At 58.7% G+C, this 17149-nt stretch overlaps 1 protein-coding gene across 1 annotated transcript in view; it reads right to left on the reverse strand.

Moving 5' to 3' along the window:
- Window positions 1-722: 722 nt before the first annotated feature.
- NHEJ1 (non-homologous end joining factor 1) overlaps window positions 723-17149 on the reverse strand; it is a 43481-nt gene continuing 27054 nt past the window's right edge. The window contains exons 6-8 of the mRNA XM_005153849.3: window positions 1791-1908; window positions 1446-1549; window positions 723-1154 (exon numbers count right to left, since the gene is read on the reverse strand). Coding sequence (XP_005153906.1) covers window positions 1074-1154; window positions 1446-1549; window positions 1791-1908 — 303 coding nt within the window. The 3' untranslated portion in view covers window positions 723-1073. The remainder of the gene's footprint in view (window positions 1155-1445; window positions 1550-1790; window positions 1909-17149) is intronic.

Here is a 17149-nt window from a genome sequence, read left to right on the forward strand (position 1 = left end):
GCAGGGCAGCCGGAGGCATGGGTCCTGCCCCAGGACAGTGGCACCATGGGCTGCAACCTGCCCATGATAGTACTGCCTGGCACAGGAGTGTGGTCCCAGCCCCAAAGGAAGCACTGTGGACACAATGGCTGGAAGAGGAGAGCAGAGGTTAATGGATGAATGGATGAATGGATGGATTGGGTCTGGAGGGGCAGAGGTGGTGCTTTGTGTCCAGGGAGCATCTGTAATGTGTTCCAGGGCTGCTCTCAAGCCTGGGAGTTTTCAGTGTGTTAGTGACTCGGTTGTCCCCAGCTCCTTGAAGGCCAGAACCCCTTATATCACCTGCCCACTAACCCTGGGGGAGCTACTGCAAATGAAGGGTGCCCCTCAGCCCAGCCAGGCTGCCTTTGCCAACCGGCTGCTGCAGTAGCTTCACCTGGTTCCAGGCACCAGCACATGGTGTGTCCTTGGTGTGGGACAAGGATGCTGTGTGCCAGGATCTGGGAGTTCCATCATGCGCACCCTACATACTGGTTCTTAGGGTGAGGCACAGCAGGGACTGGGAGCTGTTGTCCTGCCCCACAGCAATGAGCCACTGTCATCTCCTCATTGTCCTGCTGCAAGTCCTTGGACAGCAGGAATGGCCTGGGGGGGACCCAGCAGCACCAGGGGCTACACCCGTGCCTGGACACTTCGTGCCTAAGTGGGACAGAGCAGGAGAGGGAATCACCCAGACACAGCCCTTTATTGCAAACCAACACGGCAGCTGAACCCCACAGCCCTGCCAGGGCACAGCTGTCCCGCAACCACCCAGCAGCATGCCTGCCACTGCCCCCTGCTCCAGTCCTGGCTCCACCACGAGGCAGCCTGAGCAAGCTCTGCACCAGGAGAGAGGTAGAAAAGAGGCTCCTGAGACATGGATGAAGAAAGGCAACGCCACATCTCCCTGGCTGGAAACCCCTCGGGAGGGAACTGTGAGCTGGGCAGGGTCTGCCAGGTGATGCAGGAGATGCAGAGGACCCATGGGTGCTCTGCACTGCCTCTCTCGGATGCTGAGGGGAGCAGAGACCCTCAGGCTGGGTGGCAGCAATGCTTCAGCTGAAGAGCCCTTTCGCCTTCTTTGGCTTGGTCTTGGCTGCAGGCAGCCGGGGCTTCTGAGCTGGGGAGGAGGTCGGCTGGAAGCAAAAGGACGGCATTGTCAGTCCCCCCCCCCGGGGGTCATGCAGGATGGGTGCATGTGTGCAAGCAGTGACACTCCTGTTATCAATGTGGGGAAGTGCAAAGCACACACATGTGCAAGCACAAGGTCCCCAGCCAGGGTGCACGGGGTATGATGTGCAAGGAACCAAGCAGAGATACCCTGGCTCATCCTGGAAAAGCGTAGGGCTGGGATGTGAGTTGGGAAGGGAGGTGCAGGCCTCATCCTACCATTGGAACAAAACGGCTATTTCTAGAGCTGTACTCACTGTGATTCCCTCACTGGAAGATGCTGTTTCATCTTCCTGGGATGGAGGTGGTGGATCAGGATGCCCTGTGGTTTCTGCAGGAGGTATCTGGTCCTCAGCATCCTCTGGTACCAGCAGAAAGAGATGCAATTTGGGATTGAGACAAGGGAGCATGGGGCCAAAACCCCCACCAGAAACAGTGCCTGTGTGTGGAGTTCAGCCCATGGGAGAAAGCAAAGGAGAAGACTGCTGCATGGGGTGAGCTGCATCCAGGAACCGACTCCCCTTCCCAGGGGAGGGGGGCTCAGCCATGGTGGGGGCCAGTGCTTCACGCACTCCCCATCCCACTGCCAGGGAGCTCCTCACCTGAGTGCTGCCGTTTCTGACCCTGCCTGGCCTCCTGCTGTGTCACTGCCATGTAGAGCTGCTGCAGAGTGGAGGTGAACGCTTGCCCTTCTCCCCCACTGCAGATCTGGGGCAGGCTCTGTGGGGAGAGAGCAGAGGCACCATCAGCCTGACAGGAAATCACCTGCCAGGAGCCACTTCCTGCAGGACACCCTGCCATGATGGGGCAGAGAAGGGGCCATGCATCCCTCTGCCCACTGGGTTCCATCTGCTTCACCCCAAGGACCACAGCACAGCTTGCAGGGCCAGCTCTGGCACTGGGCAGGCTGTGGCTGCTCCCCAGCCGTGCACACATGAACACATGGGTGTGCACATATGCTCACACCTGCTCCAGCCATTGGGCTGCCTTCCCATCCTGAGGCTTGCGAGTCATTCATCAAACACCGGAGATAAGATCGCAAGGGAAGGGCTGTGGCTTCCCTGTCTGGAGCAGCACAGGGACTGCAGCTCGCCAGTAAGGTCAATGAGCCTTGGGCTGGGGCAGGACCTCGGCACGAGGTGGGGACAGGGAGCCCCTGCCTGTCACAGCTGCCTCCAGAGATGTCTATGCAGGCAGCACAAGCATCCCTGGTGGCTCCATGGCAAGTGAGGGCGATGTGATAGTGAGATGAAGGTTGCTCAGGTCTCAGCCTACCAGAGTAGCTCCTGCCTCCCTGCACACTTTTTTGCTGTATCCAGGCTTGATGCAGGGAAGCCCCTCTCCTTCTGCCAGGGCTGCAGGATGCCAGCCTCACAGTCTGCACCATGCCGATGTGCATGGGGGACCTTGGCTTGCACAACGGGGAGGCTGGGAGGTCGGGCAAGCACCACCCTCCACTGGGAACACAATGCAGCACATAGCTTCAAACACATGCAGGGACAGGGAAATGTGTGTGCACCCTGGAGAGGGTGGCTGCACTGGGGCAGGAGAAGCAGGGCATGTGTGCACACATGCAGGTGAGCGTGAGCACATCTGCATGCACGGGGACTGCAAGCACAGCTGTGTGTAGAGCAGCATGGCTCTGGGGCACGGGTGGCTGGTTGTGTAGTAGTGTGTGTGTGAGTGTGTGTGTGTGTGTGTGTGTGTGTGCGCGCGCGCGGGCGTCAAAGGTCCGCACACTAATCTCTGCCTCACTCCACACCCAGACAGCAGGGGAACAAAGTGTAACAGATAAGGCTGGATCCTCTCTGGTCCGGGGGAGTGGGGAGGGGACATCGACGCTGAGACCTGTTCAAGGGCAGAGTTCAAGCGTGGTCCCAGCTTTCCTGTGTCAGAATGGACAGGCTGGGCCCCCTCGCTGCTAACTGCCAGATGGGAGGGAGAGCAGGGCTGGTGGCAGGGTGGGGTGGATGGTGCCCAGAAAGGTGCCTCCGGCTGGGTCACATCCCTCCTGCTGGACCTGTGGGCATGAAAGGCCCCTCAGTTGTAGGACACTCGTCAGTGCCTGCTTTTTGGCCAGCTTCTGTGCAGGACCTCCTGTGTCCCTGCCCTCTGCCACAGGAGGGAGTGATGCTCTGGGCCCAGGCCGCTGCCAGCAGCCCCAGCATTGCAGGCCACTGGGCAAATACACCTTGCATTGCCTCCTTGCCTGGCCCGCCATAAGGTGCCAGGGAGAAGGAGGGATGCTGAGGACTTGGGACACCCTGGGAACGCTCTGGCCCTGGGTGTTGCGCCCCATAGGCTGCAGCTGAAAGTTTCAAAAGCAGCATCTGAGGCTGGGAAGGGGACTGCACTTCAAAGGCAGGTGAGGGGCTGGCAATGGGTGGCCCACACAGCTCAGATCAAAGGCAGAAGCTGGAGCCATAATTCACAGAAAAGCAAACAGCAGCTCCCAGGAAAGCCAGGAATGGTGATGGCGTGAGCAAAGTGTACTAGATGATAGCACTGCATGGGTCAATGCCCCAGGAGGGCAGGAAAGTCCCCTGCGGAACCACTGAGCCCTGGGTGCCACTACCCTTCTGCCCACCCCCTCTCCCTGCCACCTGGGGAGTGCCAGGGAGATAGGGTAAGCTGGCTGTGTACCCAAGCATAGGGTGCTGCACACCCTAGCCAGGATGTGGGCTGCAGTGCAGGATGGCACCTGGGACACGTCCTGGGCCCCATGGCTGTTCAGGTTGCTCCTCTTCCCAGCATCCAAGAAGGATCGAGGCAGGGTGGCTGCTGCCTCAGTGCTCACCGGCAGCTGCTCAGAGCCAGCACAATGTCCCCATGGTTTCCCTGGGGATGGGGCATTGTTGTGAAGTGCCTGCTATGTTTGCAACAACCCAGTGTCCCTGAGACTGGCACATGCACAGAGGCTGGGGTGGCACCCTGGGGAGGCACTGGGAGAGAAATGGGCATCCTCAGTGGCATAGGGCTTAGCAGGTGCAGGATGCCAGGTGCCCATGCCTCTGGGAAGAGTCCAGCTCTGACAAGCTCAGGGTGGAATTTGGGAGTTACTGACCACCTCCTGGCGCTGCCCTTCTTGGCAGGCTCAGAGCCACCGGGCTGCCGGAGCTGATCCACACCAGGATGGAAGGGCCGCACTTCACAGCCCCAGTGGGAAATGGGGTTATAACCAGAGCTGGAAGCATTTCCCTGCAGAGCCATGACTCAGCAGGGAGCGGAGCATGTTGTGCCAGCCAGCGGCCACCTGATGGCCCCGGAGGCTGAGAGGCACAAGGAAGTGTCCCCAGAAGGGGCTGAGTGGGGGACAAGCCCCCGAGTACCTGTTACTTTCCCCTCCCACCTTGCCCTACTGCCCAGCACATCCCTGCGCTAAACCCTGCTTCAGCCAACTTCTTATCCCACTGCAACGTCAGCTCTGGCCTCCGGTCACTTATTTTTCTCCGATTACCCATCTCCAGGATAAACATGATGTCCGAGGTCTGTGGAGCAGCCCAAGCAGAAATCTGACACACGGGAACGATGCCCGGGGAGCTGGCACAGCTTGCCCATGTGTTATGACTACCTGGCCACAAGGCCAAGCAGGATGCTACCGTATCAGGAGTGACTCAAGGCTGCGACAGCAGTGCGGGAGTCTCTGTAGCACACCCTGAACGGCGATTAGCCCGGCCGGGGGGGGAGCCTGGTGAAGGGGGGCAAGCATCTGTCTGATCTCACACTGGGAGCAAGCCACACTTGCCAGAAGCCATATAGCAGTGGGAGCAGTCACAGGGAGCTGGGCTGCAGCCTCTCTCACTGCCCCCCATCCTGGAGAGCTCTGCTATGTGCTGTATCCCAGTGGGCAGGGGGTTGGCAGGGCTAGTGGTGGGCAGCATACAGCACCCATCATCCAGGCATCCTGCCTTCCCCCACCCCTGCCCAGACTCCCTTCTCAAAGGGCCACAAGTGATGGCAATTTGGATGTCCTCTTGGCAGTGTGAGCAGGAGGAGCACATCACCCAGCCCGGCAGCGTGCCACTGGTGCAGAAGCATCACCTTGCCCTGGGCAGGGTTTGCAGGCAGCCTGGCGTGCTGGGCCCCTGCGCTGGTGCCAAGCACCAGAGTCTAAATTGGTCGTGCTCAAAGCTGGGGACTGACCCTTTCATTATCACACCAGATGCTCGAAGCGGTTACCAACTTTCTTCGCTACAAACCCCGCATTCCTATTTTTTAATATATTTTTAACTGGAAAACAGAGCAAATGGGGCTTGTTTGGAAATTACAGCCTGGCTGCTGTGGCTTGTATGTCAGATCTGCCCACATTCCCGTGGCCGGCCTCAGCACATGCTCCACTGGGGCACACTTAATAATTCCTGCTGGGGCTGGGAGCCAAGGGGTGTGGGCTGGGGGGGGCATGGGTTCCCTGGGCTCCCCCTGCCAGTGGGCTCCGCAGAAGTGGCGTGCTGGAGTTGTGGCCCAGGAATGGCACATCAGCTCTCCATCGATGGGCACAGCTGCTGCCGCGCTGGCATGGGCGAAGCCTGGCAATGCTGCAGCTGAGGAAGGACTTCATGGCTGGGGCATTCCTGTGCCTTGTGGCCAGGCTGTCCTCAGTGCTCTTCCCTGCTTTGTGCATGCTCATGGGAATGGGGCTGGTGTGGCTTGCTGGATGGTCACTGGGCATCTCTGCCTATGGCCTTGCCAGTGTCTGTCAGGCTGGAGAGGGATCAAGCCCAGGATCTGAGTACATGAGCACTCATCTATGCTAGCCACTCACCCAGCCTTTGCCAACACCTCCAGACCAAGGGTTCCCCCAGGATTTGCCTGCAGAAGGATAGAGATGGAGGGGGTTGAACTGCTCCTTTCCAGCTTGGACTGAGGTCAGGAAAAGGGGCAGCTAATTCCCCTGGGATGGAGCAGTAGGAATCAGCCTGGCTTCCCACCCCTGCTCCCTGGTGGGGCAGTGACCATCTCTCTTAGGGGCAGAGATGCCCCACAGCACCCTGAGCTGCCCCACACTGACCACTGAAACCCTTTCCCAGCTCCCCTGGCCCTTGGATCTGCTTGTACACTGCAGCAGCAGCCCCTGAGGCACTGCCTACCCCAGCAGTAAATGTCTGAGGGACCTGCCCTGATCTCGCAGTGTCCCCATCACCCCCTACCACACACGGCCCTGGGGACACACTGCAGCAGCGAGGAGAGCTGGCAGTGCTGCCAGCCCGCCCGGGGAGCAGGCAGGGGCAGGATGGCCTGAGCTTCCCAGGCAGGGAGCCAGGCTGAGCACACCTGGCAGGAAGCGGCAGTGCTTGCAAGGGCAGGCAGCCTGAGAGCTGCCGAGAGGTGAAGAGGTCACTCGGGGAAGAGCTGGCAGTGAGGCTGGGACGGAGCATCCCAGCCCGACCCAGCATGGCACAGCACTGCACTGCACTGCACTGCATGGCACGGCACAGCACTCCTCCCAGTGCCACTCTGGCCATGCTGCAGGCAATGTTTTCCTTTCCCCCTGATTTTCGGGGCCTTTCCAGCAAGCAAATGTCAGGCACATAAAGAGCGGCACTGTGAGAGGAAGATGGAGCGAGAATGCCTGCCCGTGTCCCTTCGTAAGTGCTGTCTCACACTTCATCAAGGCAGCCTTTGCAAGCGAGGCACCCTCTTAACAACCAGCAGTCTATGCTGGCTGGCGACCGCAGCAGCCCCGCAGCTCAATACCCTTTTCTTTCCTCCCTGTGCTGTTTTCACGGCTTGGGTTACAGCTTTGCTCACAGACACTGAGCAGAGGGGTGCGGTGGCAGCGGGGGCTATGCATTGTGCTGCCACTGCGCTGCACTGGTGTGGGTCCCCCCCATGCGGGGATGCTAGGGAGGGGTCCTGGCCCTTCCCTGCCCACCTGCTGCTGCTTCCAGCTCCCAGGGATGAATCCCAGGGAAAGAAGGGTCAGCGGCAGTGCAGAGGTAGGGCAGGAGGTCGCAGCATCTCCTCCCCAACCACGTGAGGACCAGCCCACCAGGAGCAGCCTGAGTCTCGGCAGAGGGCTGGGGAGGGCGAGGGGCTCTAGCTGCTACCCCATCACACTTGGAAAGAGGCCATTCCGCCATCCTGCCAGCAAAGCCACAGGCATCTGAGCCCTCCTGCTGCCCAAGTGCCAACTAACTCGCTGAAAAAGAGTGGGGTCCAGCAGCACAGCTTTGCCTCCCCATCTGGGTGACCCTGCAAGAACCTAGGCATGGCTGGGAACGGTTGCTGATGGCATCCCCAGCTTCACCCTGACTGTTGGCATTTGTCCTCCCATCCAGCAGCCTGTGGGGCAACAGTAGGAGAGCATCTGGGGCAGCTGGTGTTGGGTGCCAGTTTGCAAGGGAGCTGGGCAAGGAGGATGCCCTGAAGAGCAGCAGGTCTCAGCACACCAGGACTTGTGAGGACTTGCTGCTGGCTTCAGGAAGGCAGAGACACAGGCTGATGGCACCTGTAAGCATCACCTTTGCCAACCTAGCCCACCACTGACACGGGGTGCCTTCTCCATGGGCCAGCGCAGGCAGAGGAGGGCTTGCACAAGCCCAGAAGCAGAGGGCATGGAGACTTGGTGGCCAGAGTCCCTCCTGTCCCAGGGGGACAGCTCATGGAACCCTCTTCTTTGCAAGGAAGCTGGGTGGCTTACACTACCTTGTTATTGTAGGGTGGCTCAGTGAATATGGACACATCACCCAGGTTTATTATTGTAGGGTTCCACTGCAAAGTGTGCCAGCTCATGCGGGTTTATTATTGTCTGTCCAGGAAAACTGGACACATCGCTTTGGTTTATTATTGTAGGGTTGCTCAGGAAGCCCAGCCAGCTCATCCCAGCTTGTTATTATTGCACAGGGCTTGCGGGGGGCTGGCCGGGAAACTTCCTGCAAAGTGGGGTGACGGAAAGGGAGCCACACCTGGTGAATCACAAGGATGCTGTGTGGCGATAAGGAACAGTGAGGGGTGGGATCCAGCACCCCGCCTCCACCCGGTGAGGAGAGGCCACTCACTGATGGGCACAAACACATTTGGATTGCCTAGGAACCATGGGGCAGCAGGGCTGGCAAAGGCAACAGTGTGGGTCAGGGCTGGGGTCTGGAAGAGCAGCCCGCAGACACCTTGAGAAGTGAAACCTAGGGTGACAGGGGGAGACCAATAGGGATGCTGCACCCACTGTGTCCCTAAACCCAGCACAAAAGGGATTAGCTGACAGGCCCCAGAGCGGAAGCTGGGACCGAGCCAGGCAGGATTAGGGGCTTTGGGGGAATCTGGGTGCGTTCAGGACCGGGATGAGGCAGAGGCAGGCGGCCGCTCCACCCTGGCAGCTTTGCAGTTCCTCCCAAGCAGAGGTGCAGCCGCAGGGGCAGCCCCTGGGTACGCTGCCCCTTTGTCACCCGAAACTGCAGCAGGAAGCAGGGGGTCAGCAGGGCTTGCCCGTGGCTGGCTCAGGCAGCTCCCAGGCACCCGGCCCCGGCAGGGCTGGGGCTGGCATGCCCTAGCAGCCCTGCGCTGCTGCTGGCACAGCCACCGTGTCACTGTCACTTCCCCTTGCTCTGCAACAGCCTGTGTTTCCCAGCCCCTGGGAACAGCCCCAGCAGCCTGCCTGGGTCACCCAGGCAGTGCCCAGCTGTGCAGGGTGCCCAGGTGTCTCCAGGCAGTGCCCAGCTGTGCGGGGTGCCCAGGTGTCTCCAGGCAGTGCCCATCTGCTCAGTGCAGATGTTGGTCCCCAGCCAAGCAGCAGGATTGAGTGTCAGGCAGGCTGTCCATGCACGGCAGCAGTGGCAGGAGGCCAGGCTGCCCTGCGAGCACACAGCCCCTTCATTCATGGCAAAAAATAGCCCCCAGGGTGTGGTCTAGCCTGGAAAAGCCCCCTCTAGCCCTGGCCAGCCCATATTTACTCAGTAGCCGGGGGGGGGGGGGAAACGACGACACGATGCACTGCCCTCCCCCTGCCCACTGGCTCTGTGTGCCACCTCCCTGCCAGAGCAGCTGCTTTTGGACGAGGTTCCTCGGTTCCCCCCAGCCAAAACACACAGGCTGAGGGGGGAGTGGTGGCAAACCCCTAAAAAGCACTGGGTTTGTCTCCGGGAGGAGCAGCCCCTGGTGATGTAATGAGAATTTGTGAGCAGCCACATGAAAGGGACTTGCTGCCCAGGAAATCCACAGGTCCATGCTCTGCCAGACAAGCCAGCGATTCTTCAGTGGGCCAGGAAGGAAACCTCTGGGAGCCCAGGCCAAGCCTGCCCTTGCCCTGGGGGACAGAGCATGCCCTTGCCCTGCAGCCCCCCAGGGTCTCCATCCCTACTCCACAGTCCCCCTTTCTCAGTATATCTTTCTCAGCATCTACAGTTCACAGCAGCCTAATCACTGACCCAAATTGGTACCCCTGGGGACCAACCCCTACTCTGCAGTCTCCAGAGCACCAAGCCTCGTTCTGTAGACTCTCAGCATCTTAATACCTGCTCTGCAGACTGCAAAGTCCAGACCCCTGCTCCACAGACCCCAGACTTGTGATCCTACCTAATGGCTTGGGGAACAGCACCCCCATTTCCATGGTGCTCCATCAAGCTGGGAGTGGCATGTGATTTAGGGCCAGGCAGAGCTGCCACCAGACAGCACCAGAAGGGGATGCAGCAGGGCAGCAGATTCTCTTTCGTGAGGGATTATGTTGGGGACAGCTGGGAACACACAGACACAGCCCCCTGGCCCCCTCCCCAAGAGCTAGCCGGGATCTCTCCCGCTCCAGCAGGCACTGCAGACATGGGCTCTGAAACCGAATCTGCTGCCCAGGGCCTCCCCTCCCCATTTCCCATGGGCGCAGATGGATGTGATGGGGAGGCTCTGCCTTCCTTCTCCTCCACATGCAGGAGACACCTCTGGCCTCCTATCCAAACCCGGAGTCCTAGCTCTGTGCCCTGCACATCCCTGCCCCACCATGGATTCTGCATCGCATGGAAACTGGTGACAGAGCTGCCTCCCCTGCTCCATTGCTGGCTGCAGCCCAGAAGGAGCCAAGCAGCAAGGTAAGATCAGGATGGTTTTGATTTCATGCCCTGGTGCATCCCATGCACCATTTTAGGAGGCTGCAAGCATCCAGCCGTCTACCTGCAGCTTGCCCACAGAGACACTTTCCTGCTCCACTTGCTCTATCTCCCTCTGCACAGGCACAAGATGAGAAGACCTCTCCCACTTCCTCATCATGCACCCCAGGCTGGTAACCCAGCTCATGAGGACATGGGCAGGGAAATCCTCTGTGGAGCAATGGGCACAGTTGCCTCCACAGCATGTGTTGGGCAGAGGGCTTTTGGGGCCAGCTGAGTGGTGACAAAGGACCCTGTGACTGAGACCCCGCTGTGCTCTGCAGACAGAGGCAAAAGGGCTGGCTCTGAGCAGACCATAGCCTGGGACATGCAGGATGTGGGGCATCTCCATCCTCCTTGTACCCAAATCCATCCATGACAGCATGGAGGAGATATGGCCAGCAGAGAGGAGACAGGAGCCCCCAGGTCAGCACAAGGCTCACAGGGCCATTCCCTCTCCTCCTTGGGACCGGGGTGGGACATTTGCTCCTGCTACCCCTGTCCCAGAGAAGAGAGGGGACTCAGTTTCTGTGACCATCAATCAGGCACTTTTCACCAGAGCTAAAAATGCACTCGCAGAAGGAAAACAAAATAAAAACACAAAGCAAAACAGAGAGGTGAAAAATTCCTTGACATTTCTGTCCTGCGATTCCCGAGGGCCAGCAGAGAGGCGAGAGCCCCCTGAGTTTGTCAAGCAAACACTTTCACACCCTTGGCCACGCTCGGCACGCTGCCGCTGGAATGCCAAATATATATTTAAGTCCTGCTCATCAAAGGAGTCTGTTCGGAGTCGGTCTCAGGCAACGTGCATGTGGGTTTGGCCCAGAGAGAAAGCCAGAGACGCTGAAGCATTTCTTGGGGATGGGAGACAGCTTGAACACACACACACACACACACACACACACGCACGTGCGTGAGATAAATGACAGCCTTCAAGGTCGTGTGGCTGTAAGGTCGCAGGCTGGGCACAGGATACCTGCCTGCTGCGGCACTCAAAGCTTATCAGCTCCTGTCGCACCACGGGGTGGGGATGTTTAGGCTGGAAAGAGGCCAGCAGCCATTCTGCATTCCAGCATGCTATAAACTTTGTCAAAGCTAAATGAGCTCAGCCAACAAAGCCAGGGTCCGAGGAGAGGAGCAGGAAGAGACATTCTGGGAGAGGACAAGCTTGCAGGGACATAAAGGGCTAGCACCACATCAGGAGCCGATGAGTATCCTCAGACTGGCCGCAACACCATGCAAGAGGGAGGTGCAGGTACAATGCTCCTGCCAGTCCAGGGCTGGTGTTTGCTGTGGTGCCACAGCATCCCTGGCTGCTGCATGGATCCTGCTCTGCCACCCCTTGTCACTCACTGCACCAGGCAGCCAGCCTCAGCCATCCCACAGGTCATCACTGCTCATTTGCTGCCAAACCACCCCAGCCCCTTGTCTGGAGGAGCTGAGGGCAGGGGGCTGGCAGCTTCATCTGCCCCACAGCTCCTCCAGCCGTGTCTTTGCTGGAATGAGCTGTCTGGGCACAAGGAGCACTTTGATCGGGGCTTTCTGCATGGACCACTCCTGTTCCTCAACCCCCTCCCCTCATGAGCATCCCCTTTGCTGCAGATGGCCTAAAGACCTTTGCCCATCTCATGGACCACCTCAGACTCAGAGAGATGGGGGGGCCCTCTGCCTTCCTCCTGTTCTGCATGGGGTTTGAACCCCAGCCATGGCAGTGCCATGACACCTGCAAAGCCTCAGTGCTGGCTGCAGGGCATGTGCCAAGATGCTCCATCCCAACCTCTGACAGCAGGCCTGGGAGCTGCCACACAGAGGCTGGAGGGCAGGGCAAGAGCTCCGTCTCCAGAGGTAATAGGCCAGCCTTTCTCCCCTCTGTTATTAAATCTTGTATCTAATCCCAGCTGACAGAGCTGCAGGTCAGGGTCTGGCCAGGGGCTGGAGCTGGCCAGGGCAGGAGAAATCATTGCCACGAGCAAACCAAGCACGACAGTGCTGTGAAATCAGGCATTACGCGCCTGTCGCCCAGGGCAGGACCATCCCAACCCATCTCATCCCATCCCAACTGGCTGCCCAGGAGCTGCTCTGGTTACTGCAGGGGGAATCTTGGCACCAGTGCAGGCTGACCCGGCACAGCCGTGCCCCCCAGCCGGGTTCATCTCCAGGTGAGGGGAGGCAATCCTGGGCCATGGGTTGGATTTCAGGCACCTGCTGCTAATAAAACACTCTGTCAGGGCACCTTCACCCTCTCAGCCTGTGGAGAGAGGGATGGAGTTCCTGTGGTGGTGTATGGGGGAGCACAGAGGGCTGCAGGGGCTGGGAGCCATTGCCCCAACCCTGCCCCATGCTGCATCCCTCTGCCCAGGCTAGCAGATGTCCCCTTGCTGCTGCAGCCCCATCCATCCCTGTCCTGGGAGGTTTGGCCACTGCAGCAAAAGTTGCTCCTCGTTTTCAAGGGCAGGGAGCATGATGCTCCAAGCTCCACCGCTTCCCCATGGGCAACAAGGAGCAAAGGCCTCTGTCACATGCTACTTTTTTCCAGCCCCTTGCCTACTTGTCACACTCCTCTTTCCATTTGGGCTTGCCTTGCTCCAAAGGGTTCACCCACCCCTTGCCATCTCCAGACAGCAAAACCATGCCCTTTGGCTAAATACAGGGTATTTTAAAAGCCTCATCCCTATTTTTCTAGGCGTTTTCTTCCATGCACCACTATCTGTCATCAGCAGCATTGGAAAACAAGGTACCCAGGGTACAGCTCCACTGTGCTTGTGTCAAACCTCATCTATTTGCAGTCACGCTCTCCTGGACCACCATCACCTTCTAGTCTAAAAACTGGTTTATCTTTAACCTTTGTAATAACATGCTCCAGTATATTGTCCTCTGTACAGTGCCAGGCTAGGAAATCCTTTTCCACAACTTAAATGCCTGCCATCTCCATAGTCCTGCTCTTTGCCAGCTTTAAAGACATGAGAAGACTCGGCAAGCTGGACCGTGCTGGCTCCTGCCCCTGCCCCCCTTGCCAGATCCCAGCCTTTGGTGGGGCTGCTGGCTGGCTGGAGCCCAATTTCCATAGCTGCTGGAGCACTGTCCAGGACAACCTTCTCCCTCCCCAGCCAGGTCCTTCCACAGCCTCAGGGAAATAGGGCATCTTTACAGCCCCCTCTGCACTGCTGTTATCTGCTATCGTCTCAAAACATGAGTCTGTCTCTGGCAGACACAACAGTGATACTGGAGGAGCTGTTTCTTTGCTCCACAACAACCCCAGCTCTTCCAGCAGCCCAAACCAGGGGGAGCAGCGTCTCCCCAAATCACTTGCCTCCAGGAGCCAAGAGAGAACCTCTCTGAACACCTGGAAACTCAAAGAGCAGCTCTCAAGTTAGACATCAGAGCTGAGGCAAGGGCTGCTTCTTGCCCTGTCCAGGCTGGCTCTCGGAGCTGGTACCCACAGCCACTGCCTCTGACCAGGCTGCAGCTTGCTCCGGCACAGGAGAGCAGGAATCAATTACAGGGCTGGCAGAGGCCGGGCTGTGCCGGGGCTGGCGAGCAGCACCAGCTCCAGCGGCCGCAGAGCACATGGCACAGCACCGGAGGCAGCCCGCCGGCCGGCCCACACTGGCGCTGAGCACACATGTGCCACTGGCTCTTGGGGAAGAGGCAGGGGAACCACTTGAAAGCCATGGTATGAAAGCACTGGTAAACCAGGGACACGCCTTGGCTCCACACGCTATTTATAGTGCTCCGGGTGCCCACCCTGGGGGAGTTCAACCCCTGGGGTGCAGACTTCTGCCAAGACAGCCCTCTTGTCTGCCATGCAGCTCCATAGATCCCCAGCAGGCTCTGAAAATGGTTCCGGACACACCTGATAGCTAAGATGCTCTAGAGTGGGCTCTCCCAGCCAGATCTCACAGCATGGCCACATAGCTTGCGCTGGATCCATGCAACACGCTCAGACGACCAGCATGTACAGCAGGAATGAATGAGCCAGTCCCACCATGCCAGTCTGGTGATGAGGAGAGCCAGCCAAGCCATGGTCACTCCTTGGAGCCCCACTCTCCAGGTGGCTGTGGCTGGGCTGGGGGAAGATGTCCCTGCTCTCTTCAGGGCTGAGTGGAAAGGCTGTGGAGAGGCTTCCCTCAAGCTTGTAGGCTGGTTTACTTGTTGCATGGGAAGCTATCAGGCCTCGGCCTTATGTCCCAGCACCCAGCATCTCCTGGGCATTCTCAAGGGCCTCTTGAGTCACTGCAGGCAGAGGAAAGATCAGCTTGCACTGGTGAAGCATGATTCTGCCAACCCCCAGCTGGGGCCGCTGAAGGGCTTCAGGGAAGGTGGGCAGCAGTGCCATGCCCCAGTGTCTCCCTGCATGCTCTTCTCCTGCCAAGCAGCATGTGCAGGCACGGCCCTGAGCCTGACCCCAGCTCTGCCAGCTGCTGACTGGCAAGAGCAAGCCATTGGGAGAGATGTCAGCACCCCTGTGACATGGCTGAGGGGTCACAGGGCAGGGGACAAGGCAGATCCTTCCAGTGGTCCCTGGAGCATAGACTCCTGGAGCCCCATGGAGCAGGACAACCACTGCGGTGGAGGTGACAGCTGAGGGACAAGCCAGGCAAGCACCAGGTCACACCATGCCAGCACGGATGAGGACCGTTGCACCTAGGGAGCCAATGTGGCCATAGCCTTTTGCCTCCTCACCCCCTAAACAGAGGTGTGGGGGCTGCCAGCATTTCCCAAAGGCTGTGAGGTGAGGATGCTGCACACAGAGCAGAGAGCGGCGGTGACCCCCGGGCAGGGGTAGGACCATGATGTGGCTGCTGCTGGCTCTGCCCCAGCTAAATTTATTCCACCAATATGTGGTAGCAAAAGGGGACCGGGCGGCTCCTCCGGCCCGTCTGCTCCATGCATAGCACATGTGCCACTGCCCTCCTGGGTGCTACTGTGGCCGACCCTGCCCGGACACCAGTGACGGGAACAGAACCCTTCTGGACTGTCTCTTTGGCACCCGTGTGTCCTGATGACTGCCCCTGAGCGGACCCAAGTCCTTCCTCCAGCAACCACAGAGGGGAAAGTTTCCAAATTAAAAACCTAAAACTGGCAACAAGGTGCCCATGGCAGGAACCTTTTAAACTGGCCATTAAAGTTTATAAGTTAGACGGGCACCAGGAGCGAGTGGCGGAGCTGTAGGAAAACAGCCGCCCCTCCTTGAGCAGCCTAACCACGGCTGTCCCCAAAGCCGCAGGGCTGACGTCACGGCATGACTTCACCTCCACCATCACCCACTGCCTGGCCGGTCCCAGCCCCGTGTTTACCCCTGCCCATCCCACCGCTGTCCCTCACAGCCCGCTTTTCCCTTTGAGGTCAGTCGGCAGCCCCGGGGCCTGGCGAGGAAGAGGAAAAGAGCAGAGGAAAGGAAACCAAACTTCAGCGCCCACAAGGCAGGATGCAAAACACGGAGCCCCAGCAGCCGCGCTGTGGGGATGGTGGGCTCTGTCCTCCTGCCTCTCCCCAGCTGCGTTCTCCCCTTCCTGCCCCCAAGCTGCTGGGAAAACTCCAGCAGCCAGGGCTGAGCCTGATGTTATTCTCCCATTTTCACACAGATAACATATTCTGTGCCATTGGAAAGATGGGCTGGGGCAGGGTATCAGACCCAACCAGTGTCCCATCTCGGCCTGGAACAATGGGATGCAACACAGGTACCTGAGAAGATCCAGCCTCTGTCTCAGAAGATGGTATGGTGTGGTGAGATGCACAGCCTGTCCCCAAGCTCAGCTGGGAACGTGTGGCCAGCCCTGGCATTTTGGGTAGAAGAGCTTTGGGAGTAGCAGAAACAGAAGCCTTGGATGCCTGAGGTGCAGATCGCAAGAGCACCGTTCCCCTCTCCACTGCCAGCATGGGGCCACTTCAGCTCTAGACCTCTCAAAGAGCAGCCACCAGCCTCAGTGAGGTGTTGCAGGTGTATGTAGGCTGCAAGTTGGCTTTGCACAGCAGGGTGGGAGAGTGGAGAGGAGGATAAAGCACCGTGGGTAATGATGCTGGAAGAACCCTGGAAGAAACACCATGGTTGTTTTTGGAGTGGCTGCACATGGGGACCAGTGATGAGTCCAATGAGCCCTGTGCAAAGCCAGTGCTGCACAGTGGAACTGGCTCGAATGATGCTCTCAGCTTGGACACGCATGCTGCCAGAACATGGGTGAGACCCACAAAAGCCACATGAGTTCAGGAGAGCCAAGGCCGGGGGCTGTATGGCCACAGAGCTGCCTGCTGCAAGCCCAGGGCACCGGTCAGAACAGGCTGGGAAAGCCACTGTCCCCATCAGCTGCTGTTCAGAGCCACACGGGGCACATTTTGCTCACTGTCACCTCCCGGAGTGGTCTGTGGGTTTCATTTATAGACTCAGCCACAGACCCTAGTCCTTGTCCTCTGGACTGCACAGTGCTGCCCCTGCATCTGGAGCATCTCCGGGAGGGGGGAGCTGTGCCAGCCCGCTCTGCACCCCCATGAGTTGGTGCACACACACGAGCTGCTTGCACAGCTCCCCTCGAGCATCAATAGATGGGGTAGCACACACACATGCACAAACAGGGCAGCCTCTGCAAACAAGTGCTTAAGTTAAAATTAAACTCTGCACAAATATTGACCTTTGGAGGGGACACAAATCCTGCCGATATATTTACCAGCTTTATAAATGGGCCTGACCACAGTGCCCTATATGCTGAGCTGGAGGAGACAAGGGCTGTGGAGGTGCCCAAACGGGGCTCATCACCCCTCTTCCCTGAACAGAGCTCTTTCTGGACAATTCCACAGTGCCTCCAGCTGCACTTCACCCTCTCCAAACTCCCCACTCAGGCCTGAAGGATGAGAGATGGTGAGCATGAGGATGAGCTGGATTCACTTTTCCTCCTAAC

The sequence above is a fragment of the Melopsittacus undulatus genome, chromosome 4, assembly GCF_012275295.1.
Source record: "Melopsittacus undulatus isolate bMelUnd1 chromosome 4, bMelUnd1.mat.Z, whole genome shotgun sequence".
In the NCBI taxonomy this organism is placed as follows: Eukaryota; Metazoa; Chordata; class Aves; order Psittaciformes; family Psittaculidae; genus Melopsittacus; species Melopsittacus undulatus.